The 22,071-nt window shown below is 44.1% G+C and overlaps 1 protein-coding gene across 1 annotated transcript in view; it reads right to left on the reverse strand.

Annotated features, from left to right (window-relative positions):
• Nucleotides 1-21,446, reverse strand: part of CPAMD8 (C3 and PZP like alpha-2-macroglobulin domain containing 8) — a 177,633-nt gene extending 156,187 nt beyond the window's left edge. The window contains exon 1 of the mRNA XM_040417458.1: nucleotides 20,931-21,446. Coding sequence (XP_040273392.1) covers nucleotides 20,931-20,989 — 59 coding nt within the window. The 5' untranslated portion in view covers nucleotides 20,990-21,446. The remainder of the gene's footprint in view (nucleotides 1-20,930) is intronic.
• Nucleotides 21,447-22,071: the final 625 nt, after the last annotated feature.

The following is a 22,071-nucleotide window of genomic DNA, read 5'->3' on the forward strand; positions in this document are numbered from 1 at the left end:
TTGTGGGTTTTGCCTCCTTCAACTGATAGCCACATGAAAGAACAGGACACATTCTGATGACTGTAATTAACTACAGAGAAGTTTCTCTTCAAAGCATAGTAATGGGATAGTATCAACCTTTGGGCTGTCTAGAAGAGCAAAGAAAGAACATAGATATTTTTCAGTGTAGAGGCTTGGAGGTAAAAGGACAATTTGTAAATCAGTTGAATGTGTGTAGAAATAATTTTAACCAGAAGATGTGTGTATGTATACTCACATATTTATAGCTGGGTCCAAAAATATTTGGAAAGTGGTACAATTTTTATAATTTAACAAATGTGCATTGTCATAATAGATTTCATATAGAACCATCAACATGTGACTGAAGTGTAGACTTTCATCTTTAAAGGTGTTTAAAGGGTTGTCCGAGACCTAGAAAAAATTTACAAGATCTTCACTGGTCAGAGCACCTTGGTTCGAGCGCCGCAGCTGGAACAGTGACGTGCAACAGTCACATGCCGTTCCTGCGCATGTCACCACTGAAGCCAATGACTGGTAATTTTCAGCATGCCCAGCTCCCTGTAAATTTTTCTACGTCTTGGAACGTTTAACTGTTTCGAAATTACAGCCCTAAGGCACAAGTTCTACTTTTACCACAAAACTATATATCTATTGCTTATACCATGTTGCCTGCAGATTTCCCTCATGTAAGAAGTGAATTTTGCTTAAAGAAGCTTTTGGGTACTTTTGTAGTATACTTTGGGTCATCTATACTATGAAGCGCTATGCTATCTTTTTGTTGCACCTCAGAATCCGTCCTACATTTCTGCATTTACATAATCATTAAACACCAGCGACCCAGTTTTATTGTCTGCCCTTGGCATTACGTTGCCTCCACTATGCTTGACAGAGATGTGGTAAACACTTACTTTCTTTTCTTAATCTATTGTCATCATTTTCATACAAGCTGATCTTGCTTTCATTTGTCCAAAAAATGTTGTTCCAGAACTGGTCGCTTTTAAACAAGTTATATTACAAAGTTTTATCTAGTCTTAATGTTTTTGTGCATCACCAGTGCTATGCATATTGCGATAAATCTTCTGTATATATGTTTATGAAGGTGTCTCTTGAATGTAGACTTTGACAATATGTCCACCTTCTTGAGAGTGTTAATTGCTTGGAAAAATGCTGTTACGGAATTTTTCTTTAACAAGAGAAGAATTCAGCTATAATCCACTTTTTTCAGCCTAATGACAGCCTCTACTACTTGCATTGCTAGCTCACATACTGAGTTTTTATGAACAGCTAACACATACAAATTCAACACTTATAAGAAGCTCCAGACCTTTTTAACTTTGAGCCTATTAAAGTGGAGGGACTATATAAAAAATATTAAGTGTAATATGAACACAAAAAAAAGATTAATCCTGAAAGACTGAACAGTTGTGGTGTTGTTGTCCAAGTCTATAACTGTCACGATCAGTGTGTGTGTGTGGGGGGGGGGGGGGGGTTTCCTCCACACTCACTGAACACAGGAGGGAAGGGGAACAGTAACTTAGCCTGGAAACTAGGGAAGAAACAGGTCACCTCCTAGACAACCCTAATCCGGACCCTGACTACCTATCGATATGAATAGACCTGGAAGGTAGGAATATTCCTGGCAGAACTCTGGGCACCCAGGACTGACTTTATCAGGATGGGCTCTGTGAAAGACCTTCACCAAACGATTTGCATTAACATTGGCCGCTGGAACCCACATCCTCTCCTCTGGTCCGTAACCCCTCCAGTGGACGAGATACTGGAGGGATCTATGGAGAACTTCATCCACCATGAAAGGAGCGGAAGGCAAGGAGGACGACTCAACAGGTTCAACACATTTCTTCAACAACGACTTATGAAATACATTATGAACTTTCAAAGCCTGAGGAGTTTAAAGACAAAAGGCTACAGGGTTAACAATGGCAGTGATCTTATATGGACCAATAAATCTTGGGCCCAACTTCCAAGAAGGTACCTTAAGCTTAATGTTTCTTGTGGACAGCCACACAGAATCACCCACTCTCAGGTCCGGACCATTCATACGTCTCCTGTCAGCCACACGCTTATACCTGTTGCCCATCTTTTTCAGGTTATTTTGAATTTTCCGCCAAATCGAAGACAAAGAAGAGGAAAATAGTTCCTCCTCATGAATACCGGAAGTTTGAGAACCAGAAAATGTGCCAAACTGTGGTTGGAATCCATATGCCCCAAAAATCGGCAACATATCAGTGGACTCCTGTCTACAGTTATTAATGGCAAACTCAGCTAACGACAAGAATGAAGACCACTCCTCCTGGTTCTCCGAAACAAAACATCTCAAGTAAGTCTCCAGATTTTGATTGGTGCGCTCCGTCTTTCTGTTCGACTGAGGATGAAAAGCCAAAGAAAAGGACAATTGTACCCCCAGTCGAGTACAGAACAATTTCCAGAATCTGGAAACAAACTGAGTCCCCTGATCAGACACCACATCAGAGGGAATGCCATGTAGTTTCACGATGTTATCGACAAACACCTGTGCAAGAGTCTTGGCATTAGGTAGAGCAGGCAATGCTATAAAATGTGCCATTTTGCTAAACCGATCAACTACCACCAGGATCACGTTTTTTCCCGAAGAATTCGGTAAATCCGTGATAAAGTCCATGGACAAATGCGTCCAAGGTCTGGACGGGATGGGTAACGGAAGAAGAGATCCAGAAGGCCGAGTATGTGTCACCTTAGCACGAGCACAGGTACAACAGGCTGACACATAGTCCTCAACACACTTACGCAGCCCGGCCACCAAAATCTGCGCGAGATGAGATCGACAGTGGATCTACTCCCAGGGTGTCCAGCCAAGACAGTACAGTGATGTTCCTCAAATACCTTATGACGTAAGTCTGAAGGAACAAACAATTTCCCTGGAGGACAAGAGTCCGGAGAATCCTCTTGGGCCTCCAACACCTTAGCCTCAAGATCAGGATATAGGGCAGATATGACTACCCCTTCAGACAAAATAGGACTAGGATCTGTAGAATCACCCCTCCCCCAGGAAAGCTGCACGACAAAGCATCCACCTTGACATTCTTAACCCCAGGGCGGTAGGTGACAATAAAGTTAAATCTGGTGAAAAACTACCATCTGGCCTGCCTTAGATTCAGTCATTTAGCCGACTCAAGGTAAGCCAGATTTTTGTGATCAGTAATTACCATAATAGGATGAATTGCTCATTCCAACCAATGGCGGCAATCTTTAAAAGCCAACTTAATGGCCAGCAATTCCCTATTACCCACGTCATAATTTCTTTCAGCAGTCAAAAGTTTTTTTGGAGAAAAAAGCACATGGGGGCCATTTACTAGGTAAAGAACCTTGCGACAAAACTGCTCCCATTCCCTACCTCAAATGCGACAACCTCTACAATGAATGGCTGAGGCACGTCCGGTTGCACCAGAATAGGGGCTGAAGCAAAACATTCCTTCACAGCAGAAAAGGCTTGTAATGCCGCCTTAGACCAAACAGAGAAATTGACCCCCTTCCTAGTCATGTCTGTTAAAGGTTTAACAACAGTTAAATCGTTCAAGATGAATTTACGGTAGTAGTTGGTGAATCCCAAAAACCGCATAAGCGCTTTCAGATTTTCGGGTCGATCCCAGTCCAACACCGCACAGACTTTCTTGGGATCCATACGAAAACCTGAGGGTGAGAGCAGGTAACCCAGGTATTGCACTTCCTGAACGGCAAAAACACATTTTTCCATCTTCGCATACAATTTATTCTCTATTAGGATCTGTTACACCTGTCTCACATGATCCTTATAAGTCTCCATGTCTGGAGAATAAATTAGTATGTTGTCACAGTCGTTACCTCTGGCTGTGACCTTCCGTCATTGCTTGTTCGGCGCTCCTCGCTGAAGTTCTGTTCCTGTGTCATTTGTGGTTCTTTATGGGTTAACTCCCCTGTGTGCCTATTAGGAGTTAATCCTCTGTCTGCTCCATGGGTGTGGTCTCTCTGCTGCACCCATGGAACCTGTATATAAGGCTGAGGTTTCCTCAGTTCTGGGTCAGCTCTCCTGGTGTGTGTTGTCTTGTCCTGCTCCTGGTTTGTACTCTCTCTCCCATGCTGCTGACCCATGGGATCCGTGTCTGTCTGCCTGTGCTCTGTGGGTTTCCCTACTTGTTCATTTGCGTCCTTTTTCCTGTCTTTCTGTTCTGCCAGTTATGTTTTAGTTACTTTGTGTGTATTCATATGTCTGTGTTCAGCAAGCCTTTGCAGCAGAGTGGCATGACAAGGCCATGCAGTTTACTACTGGTGGAGCAAGTCCTTCTCTGCTCATTGCCACTCCTGCTCCCTTGCATGAACTCCTGCTTGTGTTATCATTTGCCCTGTTTTGTATTTACCTGTATGTTATGTTAGCCTATGTGCAGTCGGTACCTTCTGGTACCTGTTGTCCATTCACTCCTGCTGTCACTGTCTAGGTCACGCTCCAGAGTGGACCCTGGCAACTTCCTGCGGCTAAGTCTAACCCTACCATCTAGGGCTCTAGTGAAAACCAGGAGTTGCTTAGTTACGCCCCTCTGGAGTATTACTAGACAGTGGCGCAGTGGGGGTTTTCTCCCACTGTGCTGATGGTACATAGAGCTCATGTTTTATCTGTGCTGCTTTCCATGTTTCTGTTTGTGCCATAAACTCTTATGTGTCTGTACCTGATTTCCGTTTATTGCTTGACGACGCGGTGGTCTCTCCTGGGACCTTCAACTCGTGACATATGTCATCCATATATAACAACAAATCTCCCCACCAGATGATTAAAAACCGCTGGAGCGTTGTTTAACCCAAAGGGCATGACCAGGGGTATTAAATGCAGTCTTCCACTCATCCCCCTCCCTGATCCTTACCAGATTATATTCCCCCTCAGATCCAATTTAGAGAACACCTTGGCACCGACAATCTGACTAAACAAATCCAGAATCAAAGGAAGGGGGTAAGGATCACAGACGTAAATACGGTTGAGCTCACGGAAGTCCAGACATGGTCTAAGGGTACCATCTTTTTTTTTTTTTTTACAAAGAACAACCCAGCAGCCACTGGGGATTTGGATGGTCTGATATGACCTTTCGCCATGCTCTCGGTGATATACTCTTGCATAGCCTTTCTTTCAGCCTCCAAAAGATTATACAACCAAGATTTGGGCAGTTTAGCTCCAGGAAAAAAATTGACGGGACAATCATACTCCAAATGCTGGGGTAACTCTTGGTTACCACTCTCGGAAAACACATCATAAAATCTGTTTTAGTGGTGACCACAGAGTTTTAGTGGTGACCAGAGAGAAAGACGCATCCAGTTGTCCATGCAAGAATCACTCCAATAGAGAATCTGTCTCGCTTGCCAGGCGATAGTAGGGTTATGTTTGCTTAACATGGTAAGCCCAAAACCATCGGAGCAGGCAGACCCTCCAACACATAACACGAGACAGATTCCTGATGGAAATCACCCACTCTTAAATGGATGTCATTTACCACCTGTGACAGGCATTTTTGGGTAAGAGGTGCAGAATCAATTGCAAAGACAGAAATGCTTCTCTCTAGTGCACTAATAGTCAACCCATAAAAACGAACAAACTGTCCATCAATCAGGTTAACCCCAGACCCACTGTCAATAAATACCTTGATTTCCACAGTTTTGGACTCTATGGCTGCTTCCAATGACTCAGGTTTTTTATGAAAGGCCAACGCGTCCTGCAGTCTCTCAGATAGACCCTGACAGAACTGGCTACGGAGAGCAGGATCATCCCACTCCGTATCCGTAGCCCATCTCCTAAATTCAGAGCAATTGATCTCTGTGGAGTGTTCTCCATACCGTAAACCACGTAACTTGGTCTCAGCCTGAGACATCCGATCCGAGTCATCATAAATAAGACTCAAGGCTCTAAAACATTAATCTACTGACAGGAGGGACGGTGATCCGGTCGGCAGAGAAAAAGCCCAAGACTGTGCATCATCCTTTAGCAAAGAAATTATCATACCCACATGTTGACACTCCCCATAAGAGTATGGACGCAGCATAAAGTACAATTTACACGATTCCCTGAACCAAATGAAATTGTTACTACCCCCAGAAAATCTTTCCAGGAGGGCAACCTTAGGTTCAGGGCAGGCCTGGTACCCACCATCAGAACCAGCCGCCTGTGGTCTCTGAATCTGTAAGACTGTCGCACGGAGGTCAGCTAACTCCAAAGACAGTCCCGGCTAAATGAGTACAGACATAGGATCCATAGCTGCACTGACCTGAATGAAATGGCGTTTTTTGTTGGCGGTTAATAATGTCACGATCAGTGTGTGGAGGGGGGGGGGGGCACTCCACACTGAACACAGGAGGGAAGGGGAACAGTAGCTGGGCCTGGAAACTAGGGAAGAAACAGGTCACCTCCTAAACAACCCTAATCCGGGCCCTGACTACTTATCAATATGAATAGACCTTGAAGGTAGGAATATTTATAAGCAGTATACGTAGGCCCGGATTTTCCTATAAGGCCCTGGAATAAGTATAGGACCAGAGACAACCCATTCCTCCCCAGATGGACAAATGGAAGTCTCTGTCTCAGGCCCAGATACAACAACAGGGAATATAACAAATACAAACGCGACACTTAACTTCTGTAGAGATGGAAGAATAGGAACACCAAAGAGGATCTCACACCAGCTTAGCCAAACCTAAATGAAGCTATCACCCGCCTAGTCAGAAGGGTGGGGTGAGACCACTGAGCAACAGCTGAGAAAAGGGAAGTGGTCATTAACTCTATCAACACTGAATCAAGAGAAATCAAGGAGGCTGTTAGATTCCTCCACGCTCAGGCAATCTCCTTGATTTCCTGACATCAGTCACCTGAGGGACCGTGACAATAACTAAAAATAGGTCACCCTTCAAGGACATATGTATGGCATGTTCTGATTACCTAAAGGATCACTGAGTTTTCAAAAAACCTTTGATATGTCAGATTGCTGGAGGTCTGACTGCTGAGACCCCCACTGATCACTAGAATGAAGAGAGAGAAGAGCTTGCATATCGCGCTCTCTCTCTCTCCTTGCTGCTGGAGACAAGCTCAGTAGAAAATCTATGGGCCTGTCTCGATTCCGTCCTCTGTAGCAAGAAGAGAGAGTGTGATGTACAGTCACTTCTCTCTCCTCATTCTAGAGATCGGTGGGGGTCTCAACATTCAGACCCCTATCAATTAAAACTTTTGATTTGTCTCTATGTCACTTTCAGTGACTTTATAATTATATTGATCTTTAACAGCCAATATTTTTATTCTAAATATGTTTTAAATGCATTCGCCTATTATCTCATTGTAAAACTTCGTATTTTGACAAATTGCTATGCTTAAAAAGCATGCTTAATTTAGCCTAATAAAGTAGGTCAAGAGGATGAAAATCTTTTTTATAATAGATTTGGTATGCAGTTGTTAGTGAGGAGGCAAAACAGTACATATTTGAAAATGGATTCGTGAGGGATCGGACTGGGAGAAAACGTCTGTATGTGGGTAAGTAACTGGCTCAATGATAGAAAACAGAGGGTGGTTATTAACGGTACATACTCAGATTGGGTCACTTTTACTAGTGGGGTACCTCAGGGGTCAGTATTGGGCCCTATTCTCTTCAATATATTTATTAATGATCTTGTAGAAGGCTTGCATAGTAAAGTATCAATTTTCGCAGATGACACTAAACTGTGTAAAGTAATTTACACTGAAGAGGACAGTATACTACTACAGAGCGATCTGGATAGATTGGAGGCTTGGGCAGATAATTGGCAGATGAGGTTTAACACTGACAAATGTAAAGTTATGCACATGGGAAGGAATAATGCAAGTCACCTGTACATACTAAATGATAAAACACTCAGTAACACTGACATGGAAAAGGATCTAGGAATTTTAATAAACAGCAAACTAAGCTGCAAAAACCAGTGTCAGGCAGCTGCTGCCAAGGCCAATAAGATAATGGGTTGCATCAGAAGGGGCATAGATGCCCGTGATAAGAACATAGTCCTACCACTTTACAAATCATTAGTCAGACCACACATGGAGTACTGTGTACAGTTCTGGGCTCCTGTGAACAAGGCAGACATAGCAGAGCTGGAGAGGGTCCAGAGGAGGGCAACTAAACTAATAACTGGAATGGGGCCTCTACAGTACCCTGAAAGATTATCAAAATTAGGGTTATTCACTTTAGAAAAAAGACGACTGTATAAATATATCAGAGTCAGTATAGAGATCTATCCCATCATCTATTTATCCCCAGAACTGTGACTGTGACGAGGGGACATCCTCTGCGTCTGGAGGAAAGAAGGTTTGTACACAAACATAGAAGAGGGATCTTAACGGTAAGAGCAGTGAGACTATGGAACTCTCTGCCTGAGGAGGTGGTGATGGTGAGTACAATAAAGGAATTCAAGAGGGGCCTGGATGTATTTCTGGAGCGTAATAATATTACAGGCTATGGCTACTAGAGAGGGGTCGTTGATCTAGGGAGTTATTCTGATTGCCTGATTGGAGTCGGAAAGGAATTTTTTATTCCCCTAAATTGGGGGAAATTGGCTTCTACCTCACAGTTTTTTTTTTTTGCCTTCATCTGGATCAACTTGCAGGATAACAGGCCGAACTGGATGGACAAATGTCTTTTTTCGGCCTTATGTACTATGTTACTGTGTAAAATATCCCAACCTGAAACTTGCAATGAATGACAATTAAGCAGTGCTTATCTGCATAACCTCCTAACCGTACTTCTATCAGTTCCACCATTATCATTTATCATTGGCAGCCCATACTTTCAATAATTGACTATAGAACTCTATTTGTAGATTATAGATAATTGTCTTCTCCTAGGGCAGGGGTACTCAACTGGCGGACCGCGGTCCAAATACGGACTGCGGCCGCCAGTTGTCCGGACCCCGGCCATCCTTCAGAGCGCTCCTCCTCTCCTGCACACTGTACCGTGCAGGAGGAGGAGCTTACCGGCGCACTTCCTCCTGTCCCAGAGCGCAGTGAGACAGGGCTCCCTCCACATGTAGCGCTCCTCCTCTCCTGCACACTCTGGTATGTGCAGGAGGAAGAGCTTACCGGCGCACTTCCTCCTTCCCAGGGGCGCAGTGAGACAGGCCGGCTCCCTCCACATGTAGCGCTCCTCCTCTCCTGCACACTCTGGTACGTGCGGGAGGAGGAGCTTACCGGCGCACTTCCTCCTGTCCCACTCCCAGAGCGCTGAGCGCAGTGAGACATGTAGCGCTCCTCCTCTCCTGCACACTCTGGTACGTGCAGGAGGCGGAGCTTACCGGCGCACTTCCTCCTTCCCAGGGGCGCAGTGAGAGACGGCTCCCTCCACATGCAGGCACCAGCGCTTTCATCCGGCACCTGCAGGTGGAGGGAGCTTTCTCCCTCAGTGCGCTCACAGGTCCCTCCTCCCCTGCAGCATCGGCAGCACGTAAGGGAGCTTCAAGCTCCAAAGGACACTTACGTGCTGCTGGAGAGGGGAGGGACATCACCACTGCCACCAATGATATAAATGTCACATTTGGGAAGGAAGGGGGGCGTGGAGAGGGCTACAGAGAGGTGGGAACACGTCACTGACTGCAGGAAAGGACTCCAGCCAGTGTCGTGTTCCCATCTCTCCTGGGCCATCTTCTTTAGGTAACCTGATTAAATAAAGTGATTAAGCCCACTCAAACCATGATAGTTTTGTTCCGCATCCAACTCCCATTATTGGGGCATTGGATGCGGACCCCTTAGTTTCAATGGAGCGGAAAAAGATGCAGACAGCACACAGTGTGCTGTCTGCATCTCTTGTGGCCCCATTGTAATTAAGGGGTCCGCATCCAATCCCCCAATAATGGTAATTGGATGCGGAACAAAACTATCATATGTCTGTTCTGTGGCTTGGGTTGCCACCCGGCCAGTAGTTCATCAGCAAGGCTGGTATTTTAGTTCCCTTGCCGGTGCCAGAATTTTCCTGTAAGGACTGTTAGGCTCCTTTCACACTTGCGGCAGGACAGATCCGACAGGCTGTTCACCCTGTCAGATCCGTCCTGCCGCTATTTCGCCGGACTGCCACTCCCCATTGACTATAGCGGGAGTGGAGCTACGGCGCAGCATGGCAGTGCACGGCGTGAGGCCGCCAGACGAAAAAGTCGGACATGTAGTACTTTTAGTCTGGCGGCCTCTCACCGTGCTACGCCGTAGCTCTGCCCCCATCCCCATTATAATCGATGGGCACAGAGTAGCGGCACAGCGAAGTAGTGGCAAGATGGATCTGACAGGGTGAGCAGCCTGTCGGATCCGTCCTGCTGCAAGTGTGAAAGTACCCTCACTAATGAGCGCTTCCATCATGGAATGCTCATTAGTACAGCCTTTACCTCCACCGCTACTTGTGCTAGTAAAAAAATAATAAAATTATGGTACCTCCACCTCCATTTGCTGACGCTGTGGAGAACACTCCCTGCTGACTAGAAGCTCAGGACAGGACCTACAAGACATCATCACGTTGGAGCACCGGTCCTGAGCTTGCAGCGAATGTTCACCGCAGCCAGGTGAATGCAAATTTTTTATTCTTTTTTGCAAAAGCAGAGAAGGGGGGCACTAATGGGGGCATTACTCTTACTGGGGGCATTGTTCTTACTGGCCACTAATGTGGCCCGTACTAATTCTGGGACTTACCCGGGTCGCTCCACTATAACTTCAGAGCGCCCCGCGCGCATGGATCACATGATCGCATGGCATCTTTACTGTTGGCGTTCAGCTCGGACCTTCACCTGACTGCAGACCCAGGTATGTGGACCTTTAATAAAACTAGTTGAGTAGCCCTGTCCAAGGGTACAAGTACTAATCAATGTCATTGTGTTATTAGCAGTGCAGGGAACATTCGTTATGCTTCCAACCCTAAATAGTCTGCCTGCTCCTTTGTCACTTATATTGCAGCAGCCAACCCCAATACAGCAGTTCCTGTACAGTATCCTGCTTATGCAAGTCAGAGCTACCAGACTTTCCCCTATTAGAGGGATAATAAATGTACTTTCTTCTCAAATCTTGAAGTCTAAGTGGATGCACAGTGGATAATTTACATCTATCGTACAGCTTGCACAGTGTTAGAAAAAGGCTGCCAAGCAAGCTGACCCTCCCAGAGGCTGAGAAAAGCAGTTTCTATCATGAATAAACTTTAAAGGGATTCTGTCACCTCGTTTTAGCTTATAGAGATGCAGACATGCACGGCTAGATCGCACCTAGCATGTCCGCAATATACCTGTCCTATAGGGCTGTGTGCTTTTATTGTGTTTAAAAAATGATTTTATAGATATGTAAGGTGCCCAAGGGGCTGTACTAACCTTCTTGGAGACCAGCCACGCCTCCCTGTGAAGGAGCCCAGCACCGCCTATGTCCTTTGAATCTCCTCCTTGCTCACAGTTAGATCGCCGTAATCTCGCGATGCGAGAGCTCGCGCATGCGCAGTGCCGGTATAGTGTTCCTTCCCTGTGCTGGCATCAGCCCCAGGGAAGGAACTGCGCATGCGCGAACTCGCGCATCGCGAGATTACGGCGATCTAACTGTGAGCAAGGACACTGAACTTAACTGAACTCATGCTCGCGCAGCCCGGCAAGTAACTGGGAGTCGGGGCCACCGCATAGATCACACTCTTGCTGGGGGCGCCGGCGCTCTGGAGTCTGGCCGCCAGTGGCATTGCGAGGTGGGTGCGGCGGGTGCGGGCCGCATCGGGTGACACCAGTCTGATGGGGTGTCACCCCCCCGGACCTAAGTTCCCAACACCACTAGCACCCACCCCCTTGTACTTGTGTCGCTGATCTGATCCTGTACTTGCCGGCTGCTCGGGCATGAGTTCAGTCACTTCGGCGTGCAATCCTGGGAGACCTGTGACCTCAAGAGGTGGGTCTCGCGGAATCACGTGCCGCAGGACGGGATTGCGCGCCGAAGACACTGAACTCAACTGAACTCATGCTCGCGCAGCCGGCAAGTACAGACTGTACAGGATCAGCAACACAAGTACGGGGGAAGGGACGACGACTACATAATGGAGGGAAGTCTGGGGGCAAAATTACTTAGTGGGGGGGCAAATTACATAATGGAGGGCACTGTGGGGGGCAAACAACATAATGTGGGGCAGAGTGGGGGAAAATTAATGTGAAGAAGTGTGGGGGGCAAATTACATAATGTGGGGCAGTGTGGGGGCAAATTACTTAGTGGGGGGGGCAAATTACATAATGGAGGGCAGTGTGGGGGGGCAAACAACATAATGTGGGGCAGAGTGGGGGCAAATTAATGTGAAGAAGTGTGGGGGGCAAATTACATAATGTGGGGCAGTGTGGGGGCAAATTTCTTAATGTGAGGCAGTGTGTGGGCAAATTACATATTGTGGGGCAGTGTGGGGGGCAAATTACTTAATGTGGAGCAGTGTGGGGGGCAAATTACTTAATGTGGGGCAGTGTGGGGGCAAATTACTTAATGTGAGGCAGTGTGGGGGGCATATTACTTAATGTGGAGCAGTGTAGGGGGCAGTATTACTAATGAGGGCATTCTAGAAGGGATTTACTATTGGTGGGACTATTACTATGGGGGCACTATTATTTCTTCAGAATAGTATTTGTGGTATTGGGGCCGGGGCACAGCGAGCAGCAAGATAACACTGTGAGGACTCCAGGTTGGGGGATGATGATAAAAAAGTGAGGACACTAAGATGTCTGTGTGTCACACTCTGCAGAGACGAGGCGGCTGAGAGAAGTGTCTGGACCGAATGGAGAAGATGATAACAGAGAAGATCTACATTGGAGGAGTCGTCCCCTAGAGGCCCTGGATGTGAGAGGTACGTGCTGCTGTATATGTGCAATGCTGCTATTTTATGTTTTGCATATGAGAAAATGTTTATAATTAAAATGTTTTAATTCAATTTTCTATTTTACTATTTTTATTATTTAGTCGAAAGGCTGATTGGGGGAGGGGGGATTGTAACAGGACTGCTGTAGAATATCTAAAATTAGCTGCTCAAGTAAAATGTTGCATGCAACAATAAATCGGTGGCTGACAAAAAAGGGGCAGGTCAAAGGGCGTGGCCAATGGGTAGAGTCAAGGGGGCGGCAAAATTAGCTTTTGCCTAGGGTGGGACCTTACACTCCTGTAATTCACCCACTGGCTCCTGGTATTGCCCATACGGCACAGGTAGGTCAGCGTTAAGTCCCGAGCTACTTGAGATACCTTGGCACGGTCCTCGGGCTCAGATGATATGTCCTTAATATAAGGATATATTGGCAAAATTCTCAATTTTAACACCAGTTTGAGGGTTTAGTCAGATTTGGTTGTTTGCCACATTTTTCTATCTTGTGTAAGATGTCTTTTTGTGGTACTTGTGGTCCGCTGCGGGCATCCTCCACTGTATGCATTTTTGCTGGGGATCGCCATTAGCAACAGGCCACAAGTGCAGGATCTGCACCCCTGGGTATAGATGAACAACTGCGTATGGGGTTAAGCACTTCCTGCCTTTTGACACCACGCCATTTTTTGTAGTTTGTATATAGATATGTTTAGAGGTATATAAACTCCAAATTTAAATGTGCCCGATTCTCATCCACAGGCAACATTTAGATGCACCTGTGAGGCCTGGGCCTTATCAGTCAGTCTTGGGTGGGACGCACATCCTCCTCCCTCCTCCCACTGCAAGCATGGCTGCATGAAGGAGGTAAATGTGAGTCGAACCTTACACTCCTGTAATTCGCCCACTGACTCCTGGTATTGCCCATATGGCACAGGTAGGTTAGTGTTAGGTCCCGAGCTACTTGAGAAACCTTGGCGCAGTGCTCGAGCTCAGATATGTCCTTAATATAAGGATATATTGGCTAAATTCTCAATTTTAACACCAGTTTGAGGGTTTAGTCAGATTTGGTTGTTTGCATCCACAGTAGTGCACCTTTCTTATTAATGTTTACTTCATATAGTCTAGCAGCATGCCTTGAAAACCAACAACTATGTTAATCTGAATATAGGAATTTGTTAGTAGTATTATTGACTATACTTTGTTCCGTTCTTGTTATTCGTTTTCATCTTCAGAAACCTCAAAGACTAGATCCTGCAGTAGGCACAAGGCCTTAGAAAACTGGTAGTGAAAAATTATTTCAAACTGCTACTAGATCATCAAATGTCACACATGGACAAAGACAGAAGTAAATACAATTTGTATTGCAGTGTTTCTCAAACTGGGTAGGTAATAGGCCTCATGCTCACGACCGCTGTTTGGGTCCGCATCCGTGCCACACTCCGTGTGCTGTCCGCGGTCCCGCAAAAAAAATATAATATGTCCTATTCTTCTCCACGCTTTGCGGACAAGAATAGGCATTTATATTGCCGGTGCCCGTTCCGTTCCGCAAATTGCGGAAGGCAACACAGGCGGCTTCTGTTTTTTGCGGATCCGCGGTTTGAGGACCGCAAAAAACGGCACAGCCGTAGAGTACAAGATGGAGAAATTGGACCATATACAAAGCTGTACTATCACCTGAAAATGCCGTATATTCTCTACTCAGGAAGACACTATTGTCAGCATTCATAGCACATTTGCTAAATGAGATACAGTGGATATAAAAAGTCTACACACCCTTGTTAAAATGTCAGGTTTCTGTGATATAAAAAAATTAGACAAAGATAGATCATTTCAGAACTTTTTCCACCTTTAATGTGACCTATAAACTGTACAACTCAATTGAAAAACAAACTGAAATCTTTTAGGTAGAGGGAAGAAAAAAAATTCAAATAAAATAATATGGTTGCATAAGTGTGATAACTGGCTAGGTAATAGAGTACAAGAGGGAGAAATTGGACCATATACAAAGCTCTACTATCTAGTTACACTAGCTACACCTGCCCAACATATAGTATTAATATATGAACACGATGTTCCCATGCTATATGATCACTGCTTTGACAGCGAAGCTTTGAAATTGAAATTTTATGTTCTATAGTATAGCCTACTGTATAGTCTATATACTTGAGGATCATCCCACACACTGACAAAAAGTTGTCAGCTTTCCGCCGGTGATTGTGTACTTAGCTTCAATAAACTTTATGTATAATATATACACTTGTTTTAACATTTCTATTGAATGGCGATAATGAAATGTAAAAAAAAAAATAAAAAAAAAAAATAAACCCTTGCTTCTAAGGGCACATCATACAAATAATGTAGTCAATCAGTAATTGTTATAGGCAGGGGGTTTGGAACCACTGTGCCAACCCGCTGGTTTCACTTTGGGCTAGACCTAAGGCCTTATCTTGGCAGTCCCCTGGTTTTCACCCTTTGAACCCTGTACAAGGATCTGAACTTTGCTGCAAGGGAACAACCATTACCTCTTGGAATAGTCCCGGTGTGGATGGCAGCATCAAGGGATCAGGTGATACTCATAGTTAGGAAACAGGCAGAGGCCAGGGCAGGCAGCAAAAGGTCAATACAGTAAGCGGGCTAAGGTCAGCTCGGGCAATGGAGGGTCAGAATCAGTAAACAGGAAAAGGTTGTTACATGGACAGAAAACACATCTTCACTAGGACATAGCAAGCTAGAAAACCTAAAGCTCATGCACCCTCACCTAGGGGAAGGTGTCTTAAATTTACTAAGGAAACTAGCCATTGGCCCTTTATGAGCCAAGGAGCATGTGCCCTAGAGACAGACTGGAAGGACCTATCAGAGAAATGCAAGCCACATCGGATGCCAGCGGTCGGACCCACTTCTACTGGCAGCAGAGGGCAAGCAAGTCCTGTCCACTGGGACAGAGGAAACAGGGTGAGTCACACAGCACATGTGTCTGTCCAGAGGAGCCGGACAGTGATGGCCATGGGCCGCAATTACAGCATTAACCTCATGATTCAAATTTAGCTTTTTGCATCATTTAAGGTTTTATGGTTGTTATTAAATAAGCACTTATAAACTATAGACCATGGACCCATGATTCATATTTAGAAAATTATTTGGCACTATAAAAAGCAAGATGTCATGACACCTTTCCCATGGTATTCTTTTTAAGACACAATGAGCGACAGATTGATGGAGTATGATGGTGATTTCTCAAATGTGTGCGCTCACATGTGTACATCTGTACTTGACGGTGGACCCATTATGTCACTATAAGATTGGGCTTGGATATTGCCATTTCCACCTTAAAAGAAGTCTCTCACAGGCGCATGGACTTTGCTCAGTGACCTGTGGCTTGCTGATGGCAATTCCGAATTGTAGTGCCAGAATCAAACAGAACTGTATAGGAACTCCAAAAATAGACATGTAAATAAGTTTGACCGTTTTCAGAACTCCCATAGTAGCCATGGCATGGAAGACCCCCATCTTGGAAACAAGTACAGTACTGCAATATATTTCAGCGCAATATAAGTGAGTAAAATAAATATCAGACATTAATGGCATCTGTGGTAGATATGCCATGATATAAGGCTTACAGACCCACTGGGTTGCAATGGATTTGCTGGGAGTAGAGTATAAGGACTCCCTATATTAATCTATCAACACAAGTACATGTATCTGGGTTTTGCTGTAAGAATCTCCAGGTCAATTGGGCCCCAAGAATTGTTTTAGTAATAACAGCCGATGTGTCACTTAGCAGATGACACAGGATATAAAAAGATAGAATGCAGAAGTCATATTAGGGTGAGCAGAGGTCAGGGTAGAAAGAGTACTATAGATGGTCTGGAGTCATTAGTTATGACAACACAGTAGCTCAGGAAAAGAGATAGACAATGCCAGGAACAAGAACAGGTGAAACATAAGAGACAAAATAACACCTTAGCAGCTACCTCCACCTAAATAACCTTATTGCTTAAGATCCCTTCAAATGGCCCGATGTAGTGAGCGATTGTCAGGAAGACCGCGTTCGTTCCTGACAATTGTTTGCCCATCAGTGGAGGAGAAAGCTGCATTTTCATGCAGTGATCTCCTGCACAATATGGATTTAGGAGGATGAGGGAAGGTTTGTTAAAAGGCCCGTGGCAGCTGGACATTGACTGGAGAGGGGATTTATTGGGGTGAGCTGGCTCTTTAAGAAGTTGAGACACACGTGTAGGAGCAGCAGTGAGACCAGAATGATACAAGTGTGGCAGGGAACAGTAGGACATAGGCATGGCTGGGGAGCCACATAGGCATGTCTTGGGGAGCCAGAGATGGGGCATGGATGGGGGGCCAGAGAGAAGGACAACAGACACAGAACCCCCGAGTTTGGGGCTGAATTGTGACGGCCAGTCTGTGATGGGAAAACCATTAAATTATCACAATGGTTGCACTAAACAGCCCATAAAACAAGTAACAGAACCACTTTGTAAGGTAAGCTTGCCCCCTTGTGTTTTCCCATTTCCCCTATGCTTGTGTGTTTTCTTTGGGACGCAGTGAACAGAATCACTGCCAAAAACTTACATCATGGATTATTGATAGGAAACCAGAGTTTCCTGGATTCCAGTGGGGAGGAGCCCAACATGAGTGTAGGCCTATATCCAGAGCCTGACATGGAAGCAGCATTTTAGTCATAAGGAGTCATACAGGCCAAGCAATACTCCTCTGGGAAAATGCCAGCACCTCATCTGCAGACATCTGTTTTGGGCTAATTGCTCCTCATTAGTGCAGAGAAGAGATATGTGTTTTAACTGGGTGAGAAGCCTTTGTCAGCATCCAGTGGGTACTATTTCTCCTTGTGGAGAACTGTCACTACTAGGGATGAGCGAATCGACTTCGGATGAAACATCCGAAGTCGATTCACATAAAACTTAATTGCAATACTGTACGTACAGTATTAGAATGTATTGGCTCTGATGAGCCGAAGTTATTACTTCGCCAAGTCTTGCGAGACTTTGCATTATAACTTCAGAAATTTATTTATACTGTAAAAAACCACTTCATCCGTAGTCACTACTTACTAACTAACTCTGTCTTTTTCCTGGTATCTTGTCCAATGGTGCAGGTACAAGATTCACAGGGCCAAGTGAGATGTCTGGTCCTGTTAATCAAGATGAAGGTGGAGAATCTTGAACAGATAGGTTGGTTTTAAATTAATTCAATTAGTTAGAATTGGTTTGCTCATCTCTAGCCCTTACCAAAGTGTAAAATGCAACAGTGACTAGTCTATTCTCATTCTTCTGGATCTCTCTGCAGCATTTGACATGGTAGACCATCAACTCTTCCTTGCTGTGCTTAAACCTATTAGCCTTAAGTATACTGCGCTCTTGTTTTTTTTTTTCTTTCACTCTTTCTTTGGCTGCTCTTTCAGTGTATCATTTGCTGGTTCTGCTTCTCCTCTTCCTCTTGCTGGTGTTCCTTAGGGTTCAGTCCTAGGTCCTCTCCTCTTTTCTCTCTACACAGCTCCTATCCAACAAACTATCAGCAGATTTGGATTTCTGTGCCATCTCTTTGTTGATAACACCCAACTATATACCTTATCCTTTGATATCACACCCACATTACTACAAAACTACACTATACTATCTATACTAACTACAAAACACCAATGGTTGTCTGTCAGCTGTTTCTAACATCATGTCCTCTCTCTACCTAAAACTGTATCTTTCAGAATCCTAATTTCTTGTGGTTTCTCCATCTATTTACCTACCTATACTTGATATTTCTATCTTAATGTGTGGTACTACCCTAACTCCTAGGCAGCACATCTGCTGTCTTGGGGTTATGTTTGACACTGATTATTACTTAACCCCCTATATTTAATAGCTTGTCTGCACCTCAAAAACATCTCTAGAATTCATCCTATTCTTACTGTGGAAACGACGGAAACTTTCATTGTCGCCTCGTTCCATTAATTAATGTAACTCATTGCCAATTCTATCTTCATTCAGCAGGACCTGCGCTGACATCACTGCGCTCACCACATGGTGAGCGCGATGACATCACCGAAGGTCCTTTTCCAGCCAGGTCCTGCAAGAAGAAGGAGAAGAAGAAAGAAGACGAGCCCGGCTGCGCGATCAATTGGATGAGGTGAGTTACATTTTTTTTTATTTTTAACCCCACAATGGACCTTTTACTTAGCATTCTGAATTAAAGAATGCGATTATTTTCCATTATAACCATGTTATAACGGAAAATATTAAAGTAAATGGGGTCCCGGGTAACTCATCCCTCGTCTCCTTAGCAACCATGCGCGAAAATCGCATTGCATCCGCACTTGCTTGCGGATGCTTGCAATTTTAATGCATCCCCATTCATTTCTATGGGGCCTGCGTTGCGTGAAAAACGCAGAATATAGAACATTCTGCGATTTTCACGCAATGCATAAGTGATGCGTGAAAATCACCTCTCATCTACACAGTCCCATTTAAGTGAATGGGTCTGAATTCAGTGCGGGTGCAATGCGTTCACCTCACGTGAAAGGGGCCTAACAGTTCTTAGTTTCCACTTCTTACATTTATTTTTTTTAATTTTTTTATATTGACAATTTTTATTGGTTTTCTTTTAATACAATTGCAATTACAATTACAATTATACATTAAAGTCGAAAGTCTGTCACGTAGCTATGAAACATTTCAAGCAGAATAACATCATAGCTTAAGTATTAGGATTATCTTTCAAGCGTGATATCCTGACAGTAAAATATTAATAATACCAGTGATAATAATAATAATACGAACCTTACATTTAGTTTTTACTAAGTTTTAAAATGAATGTCTGACAAAATATGTGTAATAGATGAAGTCAGGTAAATGTATGAGAAGCTCAATGCACTACTGCAATTTTACCACATGAGTAAAATGTGCTGATAGTATCCCTGCTTACCTTATTGTGCCTCTCCTTGTGCATAGTACACAATGGGGTAGATTTATCATCAACATACATCAGAAATCAGGCATAAAAGAGTTGCAAACCACAAAAATGTTACCGCCATTTTCTGAAAAGGAAGTGTGGCTGGGGTGTTATGTGGTCAGGGCCATTGACCCCAGCAGATTTATCATCACTTACACTAGGTTCCTGGCCCAAATGATGATTGAAATCTCATTCTAGGTGTACAGACTGCCCGAAGATGTGCTTTGTCATAAATTAAACTCATCCCCTGGTATAGGGAATATCAAGACCCTCATTGAAAACACCGGCCTTGATAAATCTCCCCAAAAGTTCTCTCTTAGAAGAAGACCTCATGTCTGTTACATAGCAACTACATGTCATATAAGTCATTACATGTTTCTGCATATTATCTTGCAGCATGACATGATATCAAAAGGTTCTTACATACTAATTATAATAAATAGTATATGGATGAAACTTCTTTTGTGGTGGTGAAAACATTTCCCTGGTTGTATACTGAAAATCTAAAAGATAATGAATGGAAACAATGTATGATATGCAGGAGTAATATGATTAGAGGTTAACTAGTCTAGTTCAGATCTGTTTGAGGTTTTATCTCTGACTCTAAGCCAATAACCCCTTGACCTCTTGACCTTGAAAGCTAGCTTTTTCAGGTCTGCACTGTAAATCTGCATATTTTATATGACTTTTATATTCATTTCTCTCACCTATATAGCGCTGACATATTCTGTATATTCTACAGACATCATCATCACTTGCATTGAAGCTCACAATCTATATTTTAGACTTTCTCTCCATTACGTAGAATAGAACTGAAAGTTTGATCACTAAATGCGAATCGGCAACATGTCGTAGCAGATTCATGTAAATTATGTCTAAAACTTAACCTGACAGATATTTCATTTGTTCATCAAAAGTAACAGGCTTGATTTACCATCATCAGGCATGTCATAGCGTACTAAGCAAAACTTTTTCATGTATGTTATAGAATCTGTGAATACGACGACATTATCCTTTTAGTGGATGTGAACTTACAAGACCCTATAAAGGGTAAATACATGTCAGTAGCATTCATATGAAAAGATATGGAGTACTTACGGAGAGTTCTGCGCTCTGGTCAGGCTGGAGAGAATTCCCAAAATCCACAGAAAAAACATATTCAGCAACTAGTACAGTTCAATCCACACACAGGACTTCACCCAGTGCCCCTACAGGGGTAACAGTCTTCCTTTCCAAGCACACAGCACAGGAGGGGTGAGTGTGCCCTGGGGGTGGAAGGAGCAGCCTGTGCTCTGCTTTCTCTCCCCCCTCCTCAGTTTGTGCAGGATTTAACCCTTGTTCCAACTTGCCCTTATGCAATGCCTGCAATTGTAAATATTCCTGTCTTCCTCTTCCCCCAAAAAGCTTGAAATTATTCCTCTTTCATCTGCACTTTTTATCAGTACAGTATTTAGTGTATAATATTTTTTTCTCCTACCGGTGCACTATATGTACCTGTCTAAAACCATATTGTCCCTAACTGTATCTCCTTCCCGATTCTCTTCATGTCTGACTGATATATAAAGCTTGAGTAGGCATAATGAAGAAGTATGGCAAGCAGTCGTTTTATAAATATCTGAGCTCTCTACTCTAGCCAGTCTGAAAGGAGTGTAAGTTTCACCAGCCAAGCCCCAAATTGGGGAGGGCTGGGCATTCAAGGAGGGAAAAGAAGGAGGAGGCTTGGTCCTATAAATCACTACTAACAGACCTTTTAAAACAAGATATATAGCATGCTCGCCTTTCCCTCCTCCCTTATTGCTAACTAAATGAATGACCTTAAGCTGGAAGAGGTAGAATGGGAAGGGGGGTGGGGGGTGAGGATGTTAAACAGTCCCTAAGGGAATTCCCTTTCATCCCCCTGGTATTCTTTTCTGCCAGGTTCTACTAATACTTGCTTTTAAGAGTACATGATTGCCATGGGATACTTCTAGAAGAGAAGTGCTTGTAAGGAAGAAACGTATAATATACAGGAGGCTGGAATCAAACATGAAGATTTTGTGGAAGTAGAACTAAAACTGCATCAAAAACTATATGTGGGAATCCAGCTGAAGCGTCCGGCCACACGGTCAGGTTTCTGCTTGCAGTTTCGGAAGCCAAAACCAGGAGTGAATTAAAAAAAGAGAAGTCGTATCCATCCTTTATACTTTCTCTTTTTTATGATTCACTCCTGATTTTGGCTTTCAAAACCTGACCGTGTGGC

Source organism: Bufo bufo, chromosome 2 (genome assembly GCF_905171765.1).
Source record: "Bufo bufo chromosome 2, aBufBuf1.1, whole genome shotgun sequence".
Classification (NCBI taxonomy): Eukaryota; Metazoa; Chordata; class Amphibia; order Anura; family Bufonidae; genus Bufo; species Bufo bufo.